The 26,226-nt window shown below is 29.4% G+C and overlaps 1 protein-coding gene across 1 annotated transcript in view; it reads right to left on the bottom strand.

The window, feature by feature from the left end:
* Nucleotides 1-26,226, bottom strand: part of LOC142317575 (uncharacterized) — a 98,774-nt gene that overhangs the window by 21,648 nt on the left and 50,900 nt on the right. Inside the window, exons 2-3 of the mRNA XM_075354133.1 lie at nt 21,056-21,178; nt 19,382-19,495 (exon numbers count right to left, since the gene is read on the bottom strand). Of these exons, the coding sequence (XP_075210248.1) occupies nt 19,382-19,495; nt 21,056-21,178 (237 nt within the window). The remainder of the gene's footprint in view (nt 1-19,381; nt 19,496-21,055; nt 21,179-26,226) is intronic.

Below are 26,226 nucleotides of genomic sequence, written 5' to 3' on the forward strand. Positions count from 1 at the left end.
GGGATCGTTAACATTTTTTTTTTTTAATGGTACTGGAACTCAGTAATAAATCTTATAAACATTTATTTGAACTGTCCCTTCGAAAGGAGATAATTCTTATTAAAGGAGGGAAAGTATTCCCTTTCAGCTAAGAATGGTAAAATACTGTTTTATTACTTACCATAAATCAGTTTTCTTGCAACAATGTATTTATATAAATCGTAGTCATTCCATTTCATTTACATCACCTAGAAAATTAAATGTATCGGGGAAAGCTACTTATATACGAAAGGGTAACTGATTTTTCGTAATTGCAAATTATGTAAAACCATGTTTACGCTAAAACATCTAAATTGCGGGATGTAGATATATACACTAGTGATAGATATATAGGAAAACATACTAAGTATGAAACTGAATATTCATTACTTTTTTTCTGTGATCTGGGTAGATAGTTATCCCAGAAGAAATTAAAATAAATTTTTATAATAGAAGGAGGCAGATCTCACTTCTTTGGAAACTCCCAACAAAAAAAGCCGTAAGGAATCAAGTCTCATTGAAACTATTCCTTAAGTTGTAGATTTCTTAAAATATAATCAAAGAAATTTAAAGAGATTTTAAATTAAAAATATTTCTTTTAAGCTACCCATCAATTAATTTACAATTTTAAATACTACCCTATGATAAGTAATGATACCACACCTTGCTGTTTATTACCATGGATAATTTTTCCTGTCGAAAACAAAAATAAATTATTTACCAACTCAGTTTGTATTAATTTTCAATCTTTATACGACTAAAATTCTCATTAATAAGATTATTAACTACAATATTTAAAACAGAAATATAAAATAAAAATAAGACAAATCAAAGAAGTTAGAGAATAGTTAAGAATAATATATCTTCTCGGAAACAAACATAGTAAAACTGATTATTAATTGTTTGTTTTTAATAAATAGCCTAGTAAAGAAATCACTAATCCAAAACAAGCCCAAACTTGTAATAAAATAAAAAATAATAGTTTCATTATAATTTAGGAAAGCGTGTAAAAGAAAGAATGTTTAAAGTGGTGGTATAAAATGTATAATTGAATTATGACTTAAAATTATCCAAAAAAATGTATATTTATTAATGAAAACTACATTTTCACTTAGGTACTTTTGGATAAAAAATAATAGAAATAAGACAAATACAATTTTATTTTTTAAGATATAATTTGAAAACAAGATTATTCCAATAAAAATTACTGCCACTTTTTTTAAATTTATTATGAAAAGAATGATTGCCACTTTTCTATAGCACTAGAAAAATTCATCTTCGAAGAAAGAATTAGTCTCAAACCAGCTCAGTTAAATAAAAGAAAGAGTACTTGCCTTAAGCCTAGTAAAATGTATAAGTTTGCAAAAAATTAATTATAATTATAGTATTATATATAATTATTTGTTTTCTTTATGTAATATTGGTTATTATAAATTAGGTTAGACATAAATAATAACTCCTACGATCAGCTTTAAATGTTTATTAAGATGATTGATTGCAACATATTTTCTTTTTCAGTTAATACTGGTTTTATTGCTATTGTTTATCACTGCCATTTTAGTTTCATTTTAATACCGTTCGCGCTTATAATTGTAACGTTAAAGTTTCATTTTTTTAATTTTAAACTCTGTAAAATGTTATGTTGACTCGAGGTAGCATACGCAGTAGCATGTCGCCTGCTAAGCTAAAGGTACCGGTTAGATTTCAAAGGGATTGAAAAATTTATTGCCAACGCATCACTAATAACTTTAGCAATTGAAGCAGTCTAAAATTAATAATAAACATATATATTTTATTTTGTACGTGAAAAAAAAGTGTTTATAATTAATTCGTCTATTTCGTAAAATTATTACTTAAAACTTTCTTAAATAAACAGAAATAATTAATGCTGTTAAATGATATCTTGATTCCATTAATGCAATCTACTTTTTACGAATAAGTAATAAACTTATGTTTTTTTTCGTTTTTCTCCTGTAAAACTACCTAATCTCAAAATCTTAAATGTACGTAAGTATATTTATGGCACTGTAATTCCTAAACGGCTGCATAGTTTGCCATGAATGAGACATACAGCCCTAATTCTTTGTACTTTGAGTGACACTGGGTAAAATTAAAAAAATTCTTTAACAAGCCTCTTTAAAAATTGTCGTTGGTTAAATTATTTGACGACAGAAATAATATGATTTCCCAATTCCAAATTTTACATACAATATATTTTATAATGATTTTATGTACGAGGAACTTCTCTAAAGTAAAGGCCGATGGCAAACTATTCTCCTCAAGGTTGGGGAACTTGTGTCGTTCATAGCCACCCTAGAAATGTACAAATACATTGTTGTCTGTAAGTTGTCGCGTTGCAGTATCTTTGATTACGTTATAAAAAGAATAGGAAAAATGATGTTCCCGCCGACTGTGAAATACATGGAGTCATACGTTTTTTAAACCACCAAAACGTTAAGCCGGCTGAAATTCATAGGCAGTTGGTCACTGTGTACGGTGATAATGTAATGAATGAAAGAAACCGCCGAAAATGGTGTGAAAGGTTTAGAAATAACAGAATTAATGTGCACAATGAAGAACGTACGGGGAGGCCCTGGATAATCACCGAGGACTTGGTAAAACGCGTCGATGATGAAATCAGAAAAGATCGTCGATCAACGACTTCCAACCTGGCCGTTCTTTTTCCTGATATTTCGAGGGTTGTTATCGGTCCCATTTTTAAGACCATTTAAGCTTCAGAAAGGTTTGTGCACGTCGGGTGCCGTACATCTTAACGGAAAGTCACAAAATATCCGAATGTGATCTGCTTTGGAATTTTTGATACGCTACACAGAAAAAGGCGATGAGTTAAGGCTTAATTCAATTATTATCGGCGAAGAAACATGGATTTCGTATTACGCGCCACAGAGAAAACGGGAGTCAAGTGAATGGCACCATTCTCAGTCATCAATCAGACCAACAAAGGTCAAGCCACAGCCACTTGGATGCAAACTGATGGTCACAGTTTTTTGGGATCGGTTTGGCATACTGCTGATTGATTTTATATCGTGTGGAACGACTATAAATGCAGAAGCCTACAACAAAACCCTACGTAAGTTGCGGCGCGGATTCAAAATCGGCGACGTGTGCGGCTGACCGACGGCATCGTCCTGCTGCACGATAATGCACGTCCTCATGTTGCGGGTGTGACACGTGATTTACTGAAACATATGGATGTGAAGTTTACGATTACCCACCATATAGACCGGAGTTAGCGCCTTCTGATTACCATTTGTTTGTGAAATTGAAAGAATTTTTCAGTGGTAAGCAATTTGCAGGTGACGATGTACCTAAAAATTCTGTTAATCAGTGGCTAAATGGACTGGTGGCAGAAGAATACGATAGGGTATATGAAGCTGGTGTATTTCTACGATAATTGTCTTAATTCAAGTGGCGATTATATAAAAACGTTGTAGAATGTATGCAGTTTAAGAGAAATAAAAAATATTTACAAAGATTTCAGAATAATTTTTTTTATAATAAAACGGTTTTTATTTTAGAGATAACCTCTCGTATATATTATATATTTACATATTTTTGAAGAGTTATTTAATACAAAATAATAATTTAAAATGAAGACTTACCATGTAGTAGGACTTTATTTGAACTTTTACTCCTGAGGTTTTTGAGACAAAATATATATAAATTATCTATTAGTTACATTCATCAGCTGAACTATAAATGTTGTAAGTGTAACTACTGATGTTCTAGCCAGAGTGTGGCTGAAATTCTATTACCACATTGACTTGTACCGGGTACCCCCTCCAAAGATCAGAGTGAATTTGTTTGAGATAAAGTAAAATCTTAATATTTTTATCTTTAATTTGGTATCGTGACTCCATTAGTATTCAAGGTTACAGCATTTCAAACTGCATCATGAATTCATAGACAAACTATACAAACTCATAGAAGATTTACTAAAACCACAATAGGTTTAAGAAAATTAATATAAATTTAATCATTCGCTAAGGTATTCTGCGATAACTATGCTAACACCTCGAATGCCAATATTTCGTATTATACTTAAAACCTAACAACGTTTTTAAAAGTATTACGAGTTTCCTTCTGTTCCTCTGCAGAAATTGAAATCCGTTTCAACTGACACACCCTTCTTAAAAAATTCAAAATTCCAGTACTAAACAATTAGTGAAATTAATAGGGTTTATATTCTCCTACTTTAAGGATAGGGATTAGGTACTATCTAAAATCTTCTAATAAGGTGAAAAGCTCATTTCCAGCTAATAATCATTAATCTTAGTTAAAGAAAAATAATAAGAAATTTCAATTCGAAAGGTTTAGAAACAAAACGTTTATTGGAATTTTTGATATGAAATACTTTTACAAAACATTGTTAATCATTTTCAGTTATTTGGCTGATAATTTTTTTTTAATTACTAGCATAAAATGCAGATGCAAAATTTTTACAAGTTCACTCTGAAAGATATAATATTTTTTCAATATTACCCCATTACACTTCTAAAACATTTAACAAATTTCGCTTTGCTAACTAGTACACAAAATTTAAACACGTTCCTGAACTTAAAAGTTAATTGGAGACCAACATACATAAATACATTACATGTAAAAAGTTTTACAACCAATATTTGAGAATTTTTTGAAACAATTTTCCAAACCTCAAGAATCCGTAGTGATCGTTATTAAAACGACAAAAATTCAAATACTAAAAGTATCAGAAAAGTAAAAATATCTTTAGACTTATTATTTAATATTTTTGAAAAGAATACCTTAAAATGCTACAATATATTTGTCATTTTTTATGAATTTGTTTCAACAGCTTTGTATAAGACCGCCTAGGTACCCTACTGGATAATTTCTCTTATCAGATCTTATCCCACCATTTTCAACTGTTAAATCAACTACCAAGTTCAGTTGATCTAAAAATTATATTTTGTTTTGTCTACAACCCTCTAAATGCAGAAAAACTTCACTGGTTCGAAGTGAAATAATAAATTCAAGAAAAACATTAAACTTTTTTTAAATAAAAGTAAACTAGAGCGATTTCATGGTTAGAGCATAAGGTAATAAGAAAATATGGATAAAGTTGAAACAATAAGATAGGATAAACATTAAAATTTAATTAGAGATTTAAAGACGTTTAATTTTCATATTTTTTTTTACCTTTCTATAAGAAGAAAACTTTAATACGATTTGCAGTGAAATGTCATACCGAATATAATTATTAAATACAAAATTTATAATATATAAAGCCGGATAGTTAGGATCTCATTAAGATTTCAACGTTAGTTATTACGTTGAAGTAGATTAATACATCCTAACATCTTAAAACGAACGTTTTAACCTGACTAGTAAGAGAGAAACAATCGAACTGGCATCTGGTATTTTGAACTTAAGTTATGCTCATTGAAAAGAGTTTCTTGCCAATTCTAGAGTGCCTATGAAAGCGGATATTCCCGTATTACTTTGGTAGTTACCCTTTATGACAAACTAACTAAAAAACGATACTTCGAGCAAGTCATATGGGAAACATATGTAGAAAGTTTCCTTTCTACAATGTAATGTCATAGTGCAGAGGTTCATAAGGAATATAAAGATGGATTTCCTAACCGTATTAAAGTTGTGGTGACAAAATATACCTAGTTACATCTCCTACATGCTTCAGCCTACCGACAATACTCTTGAGTATTGTCAACTCAATCCACTGAGTTGCTCGCTTTAAAATAACAATTTTATTATTTTCACTGAAAATATGCGCAAGCTAACATACCGAAAATCGTCAGTTGCCTGGATTAAAACTGACGCATATACCATAATCTATAATGGGGTTTCTTTAACCCCATTTTAGATTCGTTTTTCCTTTTAATCTTAATATTTTTCCTTTCAATCACCCTGACCCCCTTAGGAGAAGACACCCGCCTTTTGACGATCCCGGTCGTAAAACTAACCCCTCTGGTCATAACTCTAAGGGGCTTTACCGGAGGTCGTCTTTCAGATCCTCTAACCTGATAATACATCACAGTTATCTGTTTTGCCTATGTTAGGATGTCACCTATGCAGATGCCTCGGCAGATATTTCCAACTATCTTCTCAGTTTTGCAACTCTTCCTATCTTTTTCCTGTTTAGCCTCCGGGAATTATCGTCGGTTATTGCTTCAGAAGATGTTATGTATGAGTGTAAGTGAAGTGTAGTCTCGTACAGTCTCAGGTCGACCATTTCTGAAATATGTGGTTAATTGAAATCCAACCAGCAAAGAACACCGGTATCCACGATCTAGTATTTAAAACCGTACAAAAATAAGTGCCTTTACTAGGACTTGAACGCTGGAACTCTCGACTTCCAAATCAGCTAATATGAGAAGACGCGTTCACCACTAGACCAACCTGGTGAGTTAGTTTTACAACTCACCTTTTAACAATCACACAGTAATCTTGTAAGATCCAATAATGACCGAAAATGTAACAGCCGCACGTCACAAATTTAATAATTTCACAAAATCTCAATGATTGTTTCAAATGCATTCTACTTATATCAGAAAAGCGGGTTTAAAAGTTCCAGGTAACTAGAAAGTCCAAAAGAGACAGCAGTAAAAAAGAAATTCTGAGCAGTAAAAGATGGATTGTAAAAGTAAATAAGAAGCTACTAATCCTGACACCCGATAATCTAAGATTTATACGAAATTATGAGCAGTTCAAAAAAATTTAATACGGTAAGAACATTGGAATGCTACAAATAACCAAAAACTACTTTTTTTTATTTTACATCATACAATGAGAAAATTTAAAGTCTAAAAAAAAGGTGACTGGATCAAATTCAAAGGAACTGGCAAAAGAGGGTTTCAAAAAATAATGCATTTAACTAGAAGAAGAAACCTGCGCATTAGTATTCATTACAATTTACAAAATTAAATATTTGAATTGTAAAATTAAAAATTAATAAAATATTTATGTTTGTGTTAACCTTTTATAAACTTCTGAAGGTATTTATTTTTTATTCCTTTATTTATTTTTTTTATTAAGTTTTGTTAAGAATAGGTCAAAATTCGGTTCAATGATTAATTTCTAATTTTAGCTGCTTCTTTCAAATATTAAATTAGGTTATCTTCTAGTAAATGCAAATTTTATTATTACATTACTAATACTAAATACTAATATAATTTCTGATTAGCAATGAGGATTTATCTAGTTCATATAACAGGTTGTTTTACTATTTAAAAATAGATTTTACCATTTAGTAGAAAGAACTTAACCATGATTAACTATATATATTATTCTTTTTAATGTAATTTAATTTTTGCTCTAGCATATCGTCAAATTTTATTAAATACTTCATTAAAAACATATTTTTTTTTTAAATGTGTGATATATCGCAATTCAATCGTTCTTTGAATTTAAAAATGTTTTAATTTTTTTTTCTTATTAATGGTTCTACAGCAGTTTAATGGTTTTACTGTAAATATTTACGTTACTCATAAATTATATTTAGGTGTTATCAATTTAAAAAAAAAGTAAATGTTATACATTCACCAGCTTCCTGATCAAATTCACCTTACACAGGTGATTCTAATCGACTATGTTGGTACAAAAAATAAATATATTTTATTTGGAAACCATTAAGTATGCCACAAATGATTTTATAAAATATTTTTATAAGTTTGTTTATGTTTCCTGTCTATAATTATTTTTAATCAAATTTAATTCATTTTAAAATTTATAAATTGTAAATTGGTCGATTTTTTCAGAGCTTTTGCGTACGAATGTTATATGATAGTTTTGTACCGCATAAGAAATAACATTAAGCCTAATAGGGATTAAGTACGAAACATTATAAATCAGATACTACCTAATTAAAATTTAAAGGCTTTAGTTTTTATAGTTACTAAATAATAAACTCATTAAAACTTCAAAAAACTATCAAATAATAGAATATTTTAAAACTATGTAATTAAAAGTTTTTTAATCAATTAAAAAATTCAGTTTATTAGTTGTTTATTTTTAATTATAAAAATTAAATAATTTAACATTTTTACTTAAATTATTATAATTTTCTAATATTCAAATTTATTTTTATTAATAATTTAAGAAAAAATAATGCTGCAGTTCATGTAATTTTACATTATGAAGCGTGCTAAAATTCAGTAAAGGGTTGGTACATGTAAGGTGGTCAGTGAACAGCGCGCACTATCTGACGGAAATTTAATGAAACAACACAATCTTATATCATTGACCAGAGTGCACTACCAATCGAATGACCAACCACCAGTTAATTAATTTAATGAACTTAATTTCAATAAAAATTTATTTTATAAATATTCTTTTAAAAATAAACCTGTTACGAATTAAATATAATTATATAAATCCATCGTCATTAAAAAGCATTAATTTAATTTTTATTCACAAAAATAAAATTAATTATTCGCTTTTTTCTAAAATTATAAATGTTATATCAAAATAATTTTAATAAAAATTTCAATAAAAAAATAAAAGTAAAAATAGTACGTTTTGGTTGATCATATTGCTAATATTCCAGCTTTTAACATTTTCAGTAAAGTTCCTAGTTTTTATCTACACAATAATAGAAAAATCACTATAATAATAAATACCAGAAACAACTAAATGAATACCATTTAGTGCATTGCAAGAATTCAACAAATGCTCAAAAAAAAAATTTAATCGTATAAAAAAACTCGGAAAAGGCATTTCATTACAATTTAGCTGGCTATTAATATCCAACTTTTTTCGATTGAACCAATAGGAGCTTTTCTTTATATTATTTCTCTTGTATTTTCTTTCCATTTCCACTCTTAACTTTCTCTCTTACAATTATTGTTATACGTAGGCTAAGACTGTGTGTAAAACACAGTATATTAAACAAACTCTAATTGAAAACAGATATTGAGATATTGATGAAGTAATATCGAATGAAAAGTTTTAGGGGAATCAAAGAAAGCTTTTAGGTATTGTCAACTAAACGGGAATACGGTCATATTAATCGATTCTACATTGTACTACTTTTTTTTTTTAAGAAAGACAAATAGCATAGCAATAGTAAAGCATATCACAGTCAATAGTTACCCTTCATCTGTTTTCAACTTCACTATAATTTACAGCATTATTTAAATAAAAACAATAACAAAGCAAAAAATGTAATTTGATGGCAAAAAATTACTAAAACATGAAAAAATATTAACTGTTTTTTTTTTGTTTTTTTTACCGACCATTTACACATAATACTTGTTAATATTGGTAATCATAGAAATCACCTGATTAACTCTCGTACGCCGAGGAAAATTTAGTTTGTGAAAATAACGAAAAATTGAAGCAGATTCTCTCTAATGTGCATTGAAATCAATTAAAATCAATAAAAAATTAAAGCTAAACGTAATTATATGATTATTTACCAAAATAAATTAAAGTATCCAGGGGAAAGTTCTCTCAAATTGACTGCAGTCGATTTACAATTAAAATTGTTAAGAGAAGGAGAATAATATCGTCAAAAATACAACTTTATTGAAAAAGTTTAATTTAAAAAAAATTACAGAATACTTCTGAACGTGCGTAAGTGTATGCACCCATTTTTTTTTTCTTTTATTATAACGACACAGCAACTTTACAATCTGTTCAGCAAGATAATTGAACAATAAGTAAATAAGATTAATTTGAACATATTAAGTAGCCACAGACCCAGCGGCTTGTGGGAATAATGAAATAGAATAGCACTCCGAACGGCCAGGCCATAAAGTCCTAATTGAAACGATAAGGCAATCCAAGAATATTGCTCCTCAGCAACCTTGAAAAATCACTGATTGTTTTATCTAACAAATTAACCGCCAAATAATTCGGGTACTGATCCAAACTATTTTGATACCGTAGGCGGACCAGATAGATTTCCTGCCGAACGGTTCGCAACTTAAGATATTTATACACGAGGCTATTACTTAAGTACCAGTGTACATGTAGCAGTGTTTTTATCTGGTAGCGTTTAATTACGTTAATACTGTAATTGCATGCCGTATCCCACAATTCAACCCCGTAACTCCAAACAGGCTTGTACACGGATTTATAAATCAGTAATTTACTTTCTGCTGAAAGCCGAGATCTATGTCCTATCAGCCAGTACATGTTTTTAAACTTCAGATCCAACTGTTTCCGCTTAGATGTTATATATTTCGCTCAAGTAAGTCGACGGTCAAGATGAAAACCCAAATATTTTCAGTCTTGAGATCCCGGAAACGGAACATTGAAGATAAAAACAGGAGGACAGTGTTCCTTACGAAGGGTGAACGTGACGTGCTTTGACTTTGTTTCGTTTATTTTTATTTTCCAATATGTAAGCTACGATTCGAAGAGATTGATATAATCTTGAATAAAACGAGACGCAGTAGTCGGATTTTCGTGAACAGCAAGAATTGCAGTATCGTCAGCAAACGTTACAACTGTGGTACCTGCCGTAATTGGCTAGTCAGCCGTAAACAAGATGGCTCCGAGAACGCTTCCTTTAGATACCCCTGATTGTATAAGGAACAAATCTGTCAAAACCTCTGCATCCATTTGTAGTAAAGTTATTTTAGGGAGATTTGGATTTTTTTCAATTATTTATTCTAATAGGAACTCGACTTTAAATCAATATAAAGACCTTCCCAGTAGTGTGTAAACCAGTTCAAACAGGAAAACATGATATTTTTGGTTAGTAATTTTGTGAAATTTCCTGAAGTTGCTAAAGGTGTGTGAGAAAGCTAAATATTATAAACTGTAGTAATGCATTAACGTTCCACAAAAATAAACAGATTTTGAGAAGTTAACTTTGAAATATAACAATTTTAATAACACGAAAAATACATTTTTTAAAAATAATTTTGTATAATTTCATATTGCTTAATAAAAATATGAGTAAAACTATTTTACATCACAATAAAAATAAAAAAAAACACTAAAATTCTATGGACTTTTAGAAAAGTGACTATTTAAACTTTACAAAAAGTAGTCAGGTTTATCCAAGAGAAAAGGTCTGCTAATATGACTTAAAATGTAATATCTGCACTGACAGAAACACTTTTAATTTGTATTTTGATTATTCATTAAAATATTGATTGCAGACATATTAAAAAAAAAGGATAAGTTACAAGATAATTACAGAATAACTTTATTTATAATTCAGTTTAACTCCTTTATTAAAACTGTACTTCTTAGCATTGTCATGTTGCGATTAAAAATATCTGTTTTATTCCAGTAGAAGGGTCAGCGAACTTTTGTATAAACGATGAGAGTAAAGAATTGTTGTTGTTTTGTTTACATTAGGGTACAACGGATGAATTGATGGTTAGAGAAGTGTAGGCTACAAGCTAGGGGAGTTTGTTGATCATCACTATTATAACAGAAACGGGGAAGTATCTTATATTTATTTCCTTTCTTCTAACACAATAATACATAAAGAAGTTAGGGGCTGGTAAAGTTTCAAATTCCATTACTTAATGAATACCAGTTGAACTAAACAACATGATTCTTACAAAATAAAAGAAGTGGAATTTGTTATTAATCTGAGATTAAATTAGTTGTGGTTTAAATTTATTTCTCAGAAATAATAACAAGAATACAAAAATTTGTTCGAAAATAATCTGAAAACTTTCCTAATGCTTGAATACAATCAACCTCATATATATTAATAGTATTTGCATAAAAATAAGGTGTAGCAATGAATTCATAAAAGTACCCTGACCAAATAATTTTTTTGTTTATAAATATCTTATTGTGCTTTTTCTACGGCAGTATTTGTACAATAATATAGCGGTAGAAATCAGCGTTTGAATTACGCAGCTGGAACCTGTGTCACAATGAGGGTCATTGTGAGACAGGTTTTCATCATGATACAGATGTTCAACCGATCAAAAGCTTACTTTTTTCAACAACTGACTAGTCTGAAGCGAGCATTGTTTAATATATCAACATTTTTTTTTTTACTTTTATTTTAATCCGATTTAGTAGTTAACAAGCAAAGGTTAATTAGAAAGTACACAAATGGGTAACTAAATTTCTATATTGCTATATTACATCATTTTATATTATATATTACCATATTATTACTATACTATTATATATACTATAGTATATTATTACTATACTACCTTCTATATTACATCCTTTTTTTAATCATGTCAGATTCTAAGGAAGAAATGTCTTTTAACACCGATCGTTAAATAAAAGACAGAACTTATAACTAATAACCTATTGCCACAGCAATGTAAATATATTTTTCGAAAAATTAAAAAAATAATCCGTAAAAATGTATATAATTTATTTAAATCAATAAACCCAATATTTTCTCAGCCGAAGAAAAAATACGGTAAGCAGCTCTCTACAATAGCCTTAATGAACTCTTATGAAGTTTACGACACTGGCCGAGGCTTATGTCGTAACTTACTACGCATTCGTGCATTAATTGCTATCATTGTAGGGTAGTTGCACAATATACTATTTTTTAACATGATACAAAAATTTTAAGCAACTATACTTCAGTGTTTAAAATTAAGAAATTCGTTCTTTTAAGTCTGTGACATCTGAAAAATATTTTAAAATGATATCTCGTAAGTTTTAAGATAACAGTTTTATATACCAGAAATGAGATATGTTTATTTATTAACGTATTATGCAGGATATATTCTGTTGTGTAGTAGTAGACAGACCGGTGGTTAAAAAACACGGTTTCAACAAGGTACTACTTTAGGTACTTTATGAATACAATAAACAGTTGAAAAATATTTTATAATAAATTTTTGAATATTTTTTTTCTTTTTTATGGTTCAACTACTATTCGGTTATAATTATTGAGATAAAAAAAATCATCCTCAAATAATCAAAATGTAAAAGAACCAATAAGTAAACAACAAAAAATAGAAATATTCATATAAAAACTATAAAAAAATTAATGAAATATATATACACAGAGAGAAAGAACACAAAAAAAAAACAGCTATTGACGAAAAGGATATTGGTTTGCTTGGCATTTCTCCTGCCATCACTCCATTCGGTCGCCCTAAAGCATAAGACCGAATGTGTATGCCACAAACGGCTACTAAGCCACGAAACAGTTTAGCGACCAGTGTCCTAACTAGCTCTACGCTTTTAGCTCACGCTTTTAGGTTGGCTCCAGGAAGAGCTAACCTAAAAGCGTGAGCAGAATAAGCGTGGAATACACCACTCGCTTGCGTGTCCCACTGCCCACTTGTCATATATCACTAAGATGGATGGATAGGCGCACCCCGTCAACTACTAAAATATACGAGTATATGACTATCAATAATTAATTTATCTCGTCAAAGACAGCAATTCGCTGCCACGCCTAGGTCGCTGAATTCCAATAAGTACATGTCCACCATTAAAGCGCTTGGAGGCTTAATCTGGCTGGTAGCCAGCCATATCTCTCGGTTAGCTTCCTACAGCAGCGCGGTAGGAATCTTTTCCCGTAGGTAAACTACTGATGTCGGTTGAACAAAGCAACCCCATCAAGGAACTCCCACACGGTCCGACAATTCGGCTCTTGCCACACTGACTCGCCGCTTATGAGTGGCCAATTTTTCCCTTGACCTCTAAGTTCCAGGTTGGCCTGAGTTCTGCCCCCCCCCCCCCCAAAAGAGTTGGGCAGTCGAACATCATGTGTTCGTTCAACTGGACCTCCCCGCAGACGTACAGTTCATCAGCTGCAAGCTGGTGGAACCGAAACAAATATTGGTTTTTACATGGTTGGAGAGCACTCGGGCTCCCGTTGACCTTAAAAACGATGGAGAGGCATACCATCCCCCCAGATCTTGTATAAATCTATACAAGACCTTCCCTTAGTCGTGGCGTGGCATTCTTGCTGCCATGCTTCCATCGCGAGGCTGTAAAGCCTCCTCCGCAGGCGGGAGATGGGCAACTGTCGAAATTTAGAACCGGTGCATTGAGATCACCGTTCCGCTCCGGTACAGGCTCGGCACGAAACCGCATCCCAAATACCTAGGCCTCTTCGCAATTTCCACATGGCCGCCCGAACTTTCACTACTAAATCGATTATTATTATTAATCTAATTATTTATATTTATATTTGATTATTAATCGACGAAAAGGATAATAAAGCCTCAAGTAAGTACAAAAAAAAATAATTATATTAAAAAAAATCAAAATATTACTACAACATGCAATCATATGAATAGTAGCAACCAACCAAAATGGAATTCAATTCAAATTATAAGATTCCACATAATAATTATAATAATAATAATAATTAAGATTCCACATCCCGAATTAAAGCTTACAAAAGAATGTAAAACCTTTAGATTGGTCAAAAAAAAAATTGTCTAGTGTGAAATATAATAAAAGTTACCCAACCAATATATTTTTATAACAAATTACACAGCTGAAATTGGTGAGGAAGTGTTCCTTGTTCTGCTATCAACTTACTCTCATAATTTATCCGTAAATTCATTATATAGATGAATCTATGAATTTTGTAATATAAAAAATTTAATTTTTCTAAGTGGAAATTTTTCTTCTAAAAGTTTAGAACAGAAATATATAACCTTTAAGTTTAACATTATATTTTTTTTTTTACATTCTTTAAGTTTTATAACGTTTATAAGAACTTTTTAAAACTTCTTTAAGTTTTATTTATATTTTAAATTTGCTTTTAGTGTTTTAAACGTCTTTTTGATAAAGAAAGACAATGTTACAACTAATTTCTTATTAAATCTTTTTAACGAAATATCCACTATTAAAAAAATTTATGGAGAAGAACGCGAATAGATGTTTAAAAAACTTAAAGTCATCCGACCGGCTGGAAGAAAGTCAAGACAGTAGTCGTTTCCAAGCAGTTTGTTTTCCAGTAATACAAGAAAGCAGAAGTGTGTTTTTATTGCATATAAAACAGTGCTAAGCTCCTTGGCTTGTTTGTTTTGAAGAGAATTGACTGTGACAACAAAGTTAGGCCTTTAATGGCATCCACCGCCCTTCCCCGTGTCGGTTAAGCCAACATAGACACGCCCTTCTCGTCGGAATGATTCCATTAAAACAGGTATTTGTCGGAGACACTTTTGTCTTAGGTTCCAACATTTACACAAGACGGATAGCACTCATCAGATACGGTTAAAAGTAGTACAACAATATTTTACTTTCTAATTAACTCACTATTTCAAAATTTAAATATTTTTGTTTTAGTAATTAGCTAAGAAGGCTGAAATAGAACAAAGATTTTGGTCGATAGTTTAAAGTACGTCGTGTATATTTTTTAAACACGTAAGTATAAATTTAAATATTATAATTCTCTTAGAGTAATAATAACTAATTTATACCATAATTTAAACGATTATAAATAGCAAATAATCAGCGGATCAGATTAGATATCAGCTGAATCAAACTGTATTGGTTCCCGTTTTTACTGACAGGAGAGATTAGATACATGAATTTTAGCTGCAATAATTTATATGGATTTAAATACCAACTGCATTGATTTGACCAGGCATTTATTTTAAACAACTACATTGTTTTGTTTAAAATACGATCATTTTTCTTCTGAAAGAAGAAAGTTCACTCCTTTTCAGCTTAAAGTAATCTCAATTTTTTCAACTGTTTAACACAACTATTTTTTATTTTTTCGAAAAGATACAAAACCTACTTAATCAATTAAATTAAATACTAAACTATCTCATTGATTAGCCAGTTTTGAATCCGATATTTAATGCCAGATCTGAAAAAATAATAGTATAATTACCTAAACGGATTTGTAATGTACCTACGTAATGTTATCAATCTTCTTGGATATCTATATTTAGCAGCAGAAGTCACGTTGTATATTCAAAACAACGAGAGAAGATATTTCTGCTGGTTACGATAAAAATATTTTCGTAGGCCGATCTTTTATTATTATTATTATTTATTTTTTTTTTTTTTTTTTAATATTACGCGTATTTTTTGGAGTTTTTTTTTACTAAATTTTATTGCATGATTAATGGTTAAAGCATGAATCCGAGATTGGTTACAGCTTTCATTTTTTTTAACAACATTTTTTTTTTTTTTATGCAGTAGAACTTATACGCCTATTTATATTTTTAAATATAAATAAAAATAAAATTTTAAATAAATATTTTAACATAAATTTCTATGTTTTTATTAAAGAATAAAAACTTTCTTTAAAAAACCTTGAAAATAATATTTTTCAAGTTATTTTTTTTAAAATAGGGGCTAAATCAGTGGTCTGTAAGTTGTTTGTTCTTTGTTTTTTACATTTAATTTTACATTTGGCTTTTTACTTTATACAGAATTTTTTTGAGTTAAATTTTTAAATCTGAATTCTTCTACAACTCATAAAAACATCTTTTTTCTATAGTTGTACGTAATTTCTTAAATCTAAAAAATATAGTTTTGTATAATCGATTGAAATGTATTCATAGTAAAAAGGTAGTTTTTTACAGTTTGAGTTTTATTATGATAACAAGTAAGCTATTTTGTAATAATTTCTCGCAACAAATATCTACATCATTCAGGTGTGTCATTTTAATATTCAATAGTTTGGTGCATAGCGTTGCGTGAGTCTGATCGGCCAAAGATAAGCGGCTTTACAGATAAGCGGCTTTATACTGTTGCCATAGATACAGCCACTTGGCACTGCTACCCAATATACTGTACGGACCATAAACTGTTCTGCTGCTGGTCAGTGATGATATCCTGCTAAATTACACAGACTACGTTATTAACCCGGAAATCTCTATAATCAGACTAAATAAATTCCAAAAATTCTGAACTACAGTTCACAATATACAGCGTTTACTTGAAAATACTAAATATCCAGTTTAAATAACACACTTAAAAAACAGAAAACATGAGACTTTGTAACATAGTTAAAAATAAAACAAATTAGAAAATTAAGAAAAATTGGAAACTTACATGGTAAATAAGATGACCTCTCAATTTTTTTATTGTTGACAAAACATGTCACAACAAAATTAAAAAATATGAATACAATGGTCGAGCAAAGTGATGTTATAAACGATTGAGAATAAGACCAATAATTAGTCTCGCTCTGATAAATTACACATATTTTTAATTATATTATGTTTCAATACGCAAGGAAAGTGTTATTATCTGCCAGGAATATACCTTAGGTAGATTAAGAACTTTTAGGTTAGGTAAATAAACACGATAGGAGGGAAGTCGGGACTACCCGATGATAGCATAAAGAACCCTCAAAGTATGAGTGGGTCTCGAAGTGAAGGATGTGCGAAACGCACATCTGAAACTGCTAGAGTAGTGACGAGACGGGTAGCTCCTCAGCGGAAGGGCATATCGGCTATCTGGAAGAGGAAGTCGGTGTGTTGTAGTGAAGTCGGGAAGACCCCGGTGGGAAAGCTCCAGAAGAGGGCTAGCTAGAGTGGGCAGAAATTGCTGCCAAGACACTCCGAGGTGACTGTATTTTACTTAACGGTGAGGACCGTTGCCTTGGGGGTGTTTTAAAGGTTAACGCGGTAAGATTACAAATGTAAATTCTGGAATTAGAAATTATCTGGAATAACACAGTTTAATTAAGAATACGTTCGTTATAAAATCGGGGTTAATTTTAAAGTTCAATTTTTCTAGATTAAAAGTATAGCAGAGTGATAAATTGGTTCAAATTATTTTCACTTTATAAATAATACTTTAAAATCTGCTGTAATCTTTCTAAGAACCCGTAATAATTATGGCAGACGACTCATTACCCGGAGCAATTGTTTTTTCTGAACTAATTACATATTACGGCATGGCATTTTCACACGCTACAAATCATTCATCTCATCCTCTAAAGCAATACCTAACGGTGGACCCGAAGGTTAAAAAAAAATTACATATTTTAGTTTAAAATTCATCATAATGTATCTAAAGCCCGAATAATAATTAATTTAATAAATTATAATTATATCCGTCTATTTGACCTTTCTGTATGGTATCTTCTTACTTTTAACGCGTTTCGGAGCTCTGTTCTACCTTCAAAAAATCACTCACTGGAGGTTGTCATTAAATCAAGATAAAATTAAAATCGAAAAAACAAATACACACAATGGACAGCTCTAAATGGAAGAAGGTGTGTGCACGTCGCTTTTGTGCGAAGTTTTACGTGTTGTTTGTGTTATGACTTTGAGTGTGTTTGTTTTTGTTGTGTCTGTGTTTGTTTATGTTTTCGTATTTCATTTTATCTTGATGTGATGACCTCCAGTGAGGCAATTTCTGAGGTTGGAGCAGAGTTCCGAAACGCGTTAAAAGTTAGTAGATACCATATAGAAAGTTCGCATAGAGGGATATAATGATAGTTTATTAGATTAATTACATATAGGTGTATAAAATTTACTTTATTTACCTACAAGAATCATCTCGTTCAGAAAGTAGATAAGAATGATCTTATTCAAAATATGACAGATTATATAATTTATACAAATTTTCTTGAGAAGATTTTCAAACCCCCTACAAATACGTATGATAGTCCAAACTCATTAAAACTAATTTATTTGGAAAAACCTTTAATAATTGAGAGTGGTACGGCAATAATCCGGTTTATGTTTTATTCATAGGATTTTTTCCCCGAGTTTGTAAGATGTCTTCATTATTGTAGTACAAAATTGTTTAAGTAGCGAGACCAGTGTCTATATGATTTTAAATATTAATACACTGTTTAAAAGTATATGCAGTTATAAATTCTATGCACAAAACTGCTCTTCAACAAAAACAAAAATACTTCAAATCGGTTCAAATAGGTTGAAATTTATAAATATTGTTAAGGGAATATATTACTTAAAACGGTTGAATGCGGTGATTTTCAAACAAAAATATGATGACAATTTTGATGTTAGTTTATTATTTTGTCATTAAAACGGAAAAGCATATTACCTTAAAAGTGAAATGCCATAAAAATAAAAATAAAAATCTGTCAAAAGTATTTTCAGAGAGGCGTAACAGAAGATTGTATTTAACATCTATTAAATCAAGTACATAAAACAAATATTTATAACCTAATGTCGTTTAAAAAGCGCGTGTTGTACATAAAAATCAGATTTATAGAAGAACAGTATTAAATACTGTATGTACAATTGACGGGGGATTACGAAGAACCTTTTATGAAGTAAACGTGTTAAAATATCTTAATTTTATGTATATTTGTTATTTTAATTTTCGATCCATTTTCTTTCATGAAGTAGTAGAGTATTCTCTCCTAGTTTTATTTTAAATTATGTAACATCCATTATTATAGAATAGTCTAAATATTTTCGTCACTTTGTGTATTTTACTAATTAATCATATAATCAGACATATATAAATAAATGTTTGCTTATTTATGAATACGTAAAACGTTTACCTGAGAGTTTAAAAGGTAAGCCTTCTCCAATCCTCTGAGGATCCAGTGGATTACCGAATGGGAAAGGCCTTGGACCGAAATGAAAAGGATGAAACTGTTGATGCCCTGAAAATAGTAATAATGGGTCAATAATAAATAATAAAATACAGGTTATCACATTACTTTATTTTAACGATATATGACTACAAATAAATCACACTTACCACTCATTACTTTTCTATAAAATTACGCAGATCATTTAAAGAAATTTATGTATATATGTATATTTTTTTATTTTAATTGAAACCTGCCTTATCAGTTTCCTAAGTGACAACCTTCTTTAACGTTCTTTCTAGTATTGTATCCAGGTAGTATTGTAACGGCAATATTTTCCCTTACTGTTCAAATTAAGTATAAGACGTCAAAATATAGTCGTTACGATTCTCAAGCGATGGTGTTACGGATTTTACACAGCACAAATTCTGTAGAACCAGAAAATTACACTTTTTCATATCTTATATGCCTACTGTATTTAAAATATATATATATACCAATTTTATCCATTTTAAAGGTGAAACGTTTAGTTTTATAATTAAAATAATTATAAAGTACTTTTTTTCCCCTTCTTCTAAGAAGATAGATTATTATTATAAATATATAATTATTAGAATATATCTTAATTAAAGTTTCATCCTTGGACTGGGTACAACAGAGTCCTTAGTGCTTAATGAAGTTGCACAACATTATATACACTTAAATAAATTAATGTAATGTTTTCATTAACTTAATTTATAGATACATAAGATCTGAAAAAATATATATATTTTTTTTAATAATTTAAAGTAAAATTTCAGTTTAATATTTTAGATTTCCACTAGGTTGTTATAAACTAAATAAATAAAGAAAACAAACTGGAAAGAAACAGAAATGATAAGTATAAACTTATTTTAGTTCTGAAAGCTGATTCTCAGTTATAATAATTACAATAATAATAATTATATAATAACATTAATGATGAATTGATAGTATAATCACATGATAAATTAAATTTTAAATACAAATTTTACAACTGTATTTAAAATATGTAAACATATATCTTTTATTAAAAATAATACAGTAAATATTTTTTAAATGTTTAAATATTGTAGTAGAAATTATAAAAATGTATTTATTTAACCGTATGAATTTGGTTTTATACAAAGAAAGAATATCTTAAAATATTTATTTTTTAATGAATAAAAATATTTTGATGATATACTTATAAAAGCTGTTACTGCTTCCATCTATGTTTGTAGATTATTATTGAAATGAGTTACTAAATATTATATTTCCTTTTAAATCGGACTAGTGAAATGTATAGACGTAATTTGTAGGAATTTCTTAAAGGAAACACATATCCTACATACACATTCATATATATATATATGTAATTGACTTTTATCGAAAATAATATATTATACCATATACAATATGTATCTAGATAGTAAAATAGTATGAAAATTTCAACCACTTTTTTTAACAGTATACAAACATTATTAATCTTTCATAAGAGTTTTTTTTTTGTTTTTTAATTCAGCTTTCTGTTTTACCTTTACAAGCGGCAAAATTTTTTCACGTTTGTTTATTAGCTAAGAAAGTAAAATTAAAAAATTAATAATACGAAACAAAAATAGAAACATAAAGTTAGAATAAAATGACACATACTTGTTTTTGAACGTGGTTCTCGTGGACCATCAACGGTGACTTTGATAGCTTTTGAATAAGTTGCAACCTGGGGTGGACAAGAATTTACAATGATCGTCAGTGTGAAGCTTTTCCCTAAAACAAAAAAAAAATGAATAAATAACTAAGCAATCAATTAAAATAACATCATTATAAAATAGAAATGTAAAAACTACTATACAAACACAAACGGAGGGAACAGTGGATAAAATTAGATCCAAAAAAATAAAATTTCAACTAAAATATATTTATACCCTAAAAAAATTCTAATTAAAATCATTTTCTACATTATTTTCAATTTACATTCATTTAGTAAATTTCTATTAAAAAACGAAAATCACTTTATAAATAACTTTTATGCGAAGCACTGTTATGCGAATTTTAAAATAACCTGTTTAGGCTAAATGGGAAAACACATTTTATACTACTTGTTTACTCAATACGTTAGCACCAACACGACATAAAATTGCAGGTAAATTTCTTTTATTCTAATACTACTTTTTCAATAAAATATAAAAGACTTGCCTTTAAATACATGTTTAAAGAATTTTTTTTTTACAAGAATAATAAAAGTGGAAACAACCTAACAACGTACCTTAATGTACTGGAAACTGCTTAATCGTTTGTTCATCATGTAGTTATTTTGTTCATACTTTTTTTTTCGAATTAAAAAATGTTATGTTTCCTGGAAAATTACTTACGTCTTAGAATTAAACCATGTCTACTTAAAACCAACATAATTCGACTAAATTAAGTTATATAACTTTTATTAAAATATATCTATTGTAACAATATTTCAAATAAAATTTCTATAATTAATAAGTAATAGTTTAAAAAATGTTTAGGGGTACATTTTAAATAAACCTAAAAAGATTAATGTGAGATGAAGAGTGGATTTTTTAATTCCTTACAATAAATTTTAAGAACATGTTCTTGTAATATTAAAGTAATTATTTCTTTTACAAACAGTAAAAAAACAATTTAAAATAAAAAATCATAATTGGTATTAAATTATAGCCTTCAAAGAAAAGAAATCATAGTTTCTTTGAAGATGAAATAGTGTATGAAAAGGAAAACGTCTTTCTAAAGAAACATTACATCGTAATTTTAACATCGACCTGCTTTATGAGGGTATCTTTTTCTAACATGAATGGTAGATAGATTTTGGACTGCACAAAAAACTGAAAATCAATAAAATACTTGCTTTAATCAAAAATAAATAAATAAGTTTATATCTTTGGTTTTTCAAATTAAAGTAGTCAAATTTATACTTTATTTTATATTTTAAGAGTTTTTTGTACTTATATGCAAATATTTATTATATTAATATTCGCAGTTCATTAACTTTTTATTCTTTATATATATATATATATATATAATACATACTCTAGAATAACACTTGAAGTTACTACGAACAACACATCAGATATGTCAGTAGTTAGTTAATAATGTTAATAATTAGAAGTAATAATATTTCTTAGTATGTACTGAATTAAATTTTGTACATCAGAATAGAAAACCATTATATTAAATTATGAGGTTAATTAGATGGTTTTAAAGATAAATATTTAATTTATTTTTAATATATTTATGTTACTCATACCGCCATTGATAAACATAGTCCATATATTTTAATGCATTATATACTTTTTTTTAATAGCATCAAAGTAGAAATAGTATTTCATAAATAAAATACAGTATTGTAAAATCTGTAGTAGTATGTTATTTGTGCAGTTGTTAATATAACATTAATTAGTGATGAAATAGTAATTGTAACATTATGTAATAAGTAATTCTTAAATTTTTTTTAAAGTAATTTTAATATTGTAACAATAGTACAAAGTAGTATTAGTTTTCTGGAAGACATCTGCACACGCTAGTAATGTCGATTTAGCCCTGTAAGATATATTGTACTTAATTACAATCATCGGCTTAGATCTAGAAATACGTAGCTTCATCCAAAGAACAGCGCTTCTGAAGGTTCCAATTGAGACCCCGCGTGAAGAGTTTTAGAAGGAGATATTACCAGATGGAGTGGGTTTCGTACCCAAAGAGGAGCTAACTAGAGATTATCAGCTGCCATTAATTGGTGGGCGCTGAATCGACTTAGGACGAGAGTGGAAAGAAGTTGAAATAATATGGTTAGGTAGGGATGTGCAGAAAATGATAGTTGATAACGGTTAGATCCAGACAATGGAACGTCTGTTCTTGCGCCCAAATATGAGAAAAACTTGCACACATGAGAAACTATGGTACCAAATGACAAGGCGATCAGAGGTGCAGAATACTGAAAGGGGAAAATATGATGGTGTATTTTATTCTCGGACACGGAAAGTAAAGTAAGTAAAATACTAAGAACTCATTTTCCAGATGTTGAAGGGAGAAAAAATGGACCTAGGCTCGACTGGCATAAATAAAAATCTAAATCATCTAATAGTTCTTTAGCAATTTTAGTCCTTCATAACAAATATATTTACAATGAAGTAAGAACAAATTTTAAATTTCTATAAAGTTTTTTTATCTAATATCAAAAGTTTCGATGAAAATTTATTGCTCTTTCATATAATTTTAAAAAGTATTTTGTAGGAGAAATGAAATATGACACTTCTCTAAAGTAAATAATACTTCCCTCTTTTGTAATTTTATTATTTACCTAATCTAACAATATCTGCTATTATTACCTAGTTTAAGTAATGTTTTAAAAAGATCCGTATCATTTTTTCACAATAAAATTCCGGGATTTTACCAAATTATTTTATATAATTTTGTAATTTTAGTGAAGAAACATATAAATTTAAATAACTTAATTGAAATATAGTAGTTTATTCCATTAATGTTTAAAACGTAATTGACAAAGACTTATTGTAGAACACTGAACTATCATCTGTGAGAGGCATTTCATACAAAAACTTTACGTAGTTCTTGTGCACTAGCAACTATAGATTGGAATTGCAAAAGGTTTCTACCCCAGTAAAAATATTTTAAAAAGCACATATAAAATTCTACTGTAGCCTACATTTTGAAAATAATGAAGCTGTAACAATGACTACAGTAAAAAGATATATATATATAATTTCTTTTTTCATATGAACCAGGAACCCCTTTATACCATCAAAAGTATCTATCTTTCTCTATAAATGATAGTTCTTTGCAAAACTTAAATTTTTATTTCGTGGAGAATTGTTGGTTTCAAATGATCTAAATTTTATTATAATTTTAATCTAAATTTCTTAGGATTAGTATCATTTTTTGTTTCAAGTCTATCTGTATTTAAGTTAATTTAAAAATAAAATATCACTGTAATCTTATTTTCTGTGTAATTAAACCTTAATCATATTACTAACTGTATCACAATATCAGCTTTTAAATGAATTAGGTACAATAATGTAAAAAAATAACTTTTTTGATAAACGATTTTAACTGAAAATACATTATGAATCAAAAACTAATATTTAATTAATTTATATTATTAAAAATATAAACTACATCAAATGTACAATAAAAGTATATGTTGTGTAATAATTATATCATTAGAAAAATAATTTATGTACACAGAGATAATCATGTTTGTTGTTGATATAGTCGCAGCGCGCTTGTAAATTTCCAACAATGGCATCAACTGTTAAGTTTAGCTTCATATTGTATAACGGGAATTGCATTAAAGCTTCGACAAAATAGTAGATATATCAAAACCATCCCTTGTAAATTATTCTGGACCTAAACTTCATTTTGCTGTAGAAGTGAAACACATAAATAATTACAATAATTCATCTACAAGCGAATATCACTATTTCATTGATCTGCACAAATGTAAATTTAAGTGAATATTTTTTTATTAATAAAATGTATTGACATAAAATAATTCAACAAATTTGACTTTCTTATTTTTGCTTTCGTTAATTTAATTAAAAGCTTGGTTTTTCAAATTATTTTATTTATTCATACAAATTTATGGATTTTATTAATTTTGTAAAAGAAGATTGATTACCAAAATATTGGTTTCTTTTATAGTTATTACGTTTATTACTTAGACAATAAACTATAGTTTATTGTCTAAGTCATATAGTTTATTGTCTAAGACAATAAACTATAGTTTATTGTCTAAGTCTAGTATTACTATAACTATGAATAGTAAATAACTACAGTTCATTTACTAATAGTAAATAATAAACTAGTTTTAATATTCATTTCAGGTAAATATGTATATATTTTAGGCTGTAATCTATTCTTCAGGGGTTTTTATTTCAAATTTCGCTATTAATACATGTTTAAGGAAAAATGAAATACTTCCTTTTGTTTTTGTTTCTTTTTTTGTTTTGTTTACGATAAGTCTGAGGAACCCCATTATGGGCGGAGTGTCGGACTCGCTAACAGGTTCCTATTATTAAAAGACATTATATGTGACTGCGCCCTACCAACCAAACCTCATATCTCACCAATTCTCCCCTCCCGGGGTCGGGTTCACAATTAAGCATTGCACGTCCCCGGGAGATGCCTTTGGGCCAGAGGGATCCAGAATCTCCGTGCTTTATCACCATCGCCCATCAACTCAAACGCAGACGAACGGCGGCTCCTCAGAGAGCTGTCTTTCACCTTCCGATCCTCCGGACATGTTCTTCCACCTCAGTCTGAGGACTTGTCACGAATCCTGCGACTGTTTCAAAGTGGTAGTGGCTTTTCAACATGATGTCCGTGACTGCAACGCAACGGCGACGTTCCTCCTCCCACTTCCATCACTGGAAAATGACATATTCAGGAGCGTCAAGTTTCTGGCAGTATGGGCACAGAGAATTCTCCGCTCTTCTCCTTCCATGTAGAGAGGAGCGGTCAGGAACTGGGTAAACCAGAATCCCAGCTCACCAAAATCCTTCCCGGATTGCGTCCACCTGCCCGTAGTGGACGCATCCCACCTGGCCTGCAGTCTCTGGCAACAGCCGCTCTTATCTCCTTCTTAAGCTTCACCTGATAACTCATGGTACTAGCCTTTATTAACTGTTGCATTGACGGCATGCCTGTAATCACCGGCACCGCCTCTGTAGACACCGAGGTGTATGCTGATGCTACCCTTAGGGCCAACCGACGCTCAACACTTTCGAAGAACCTTTTATTAAGGTCAACCAACACTATTCTTGCTCAAACTGATC

This window comes from Lycorma delicatula, chromosome 1, assembly GCF_047948215.1.
Source record: "Lycorma delicatula isolate Av1 chromosome 1, ASM4794821v1, whole genome shotgun sequence".
NCBI classification, from domain to species: domain Eukaryota; kingdom Metazoa; phylum Arthropoda; class Insecta; order Hemiptera; family Fulgoridae; genus Lycorma; species Lycorma delicatula.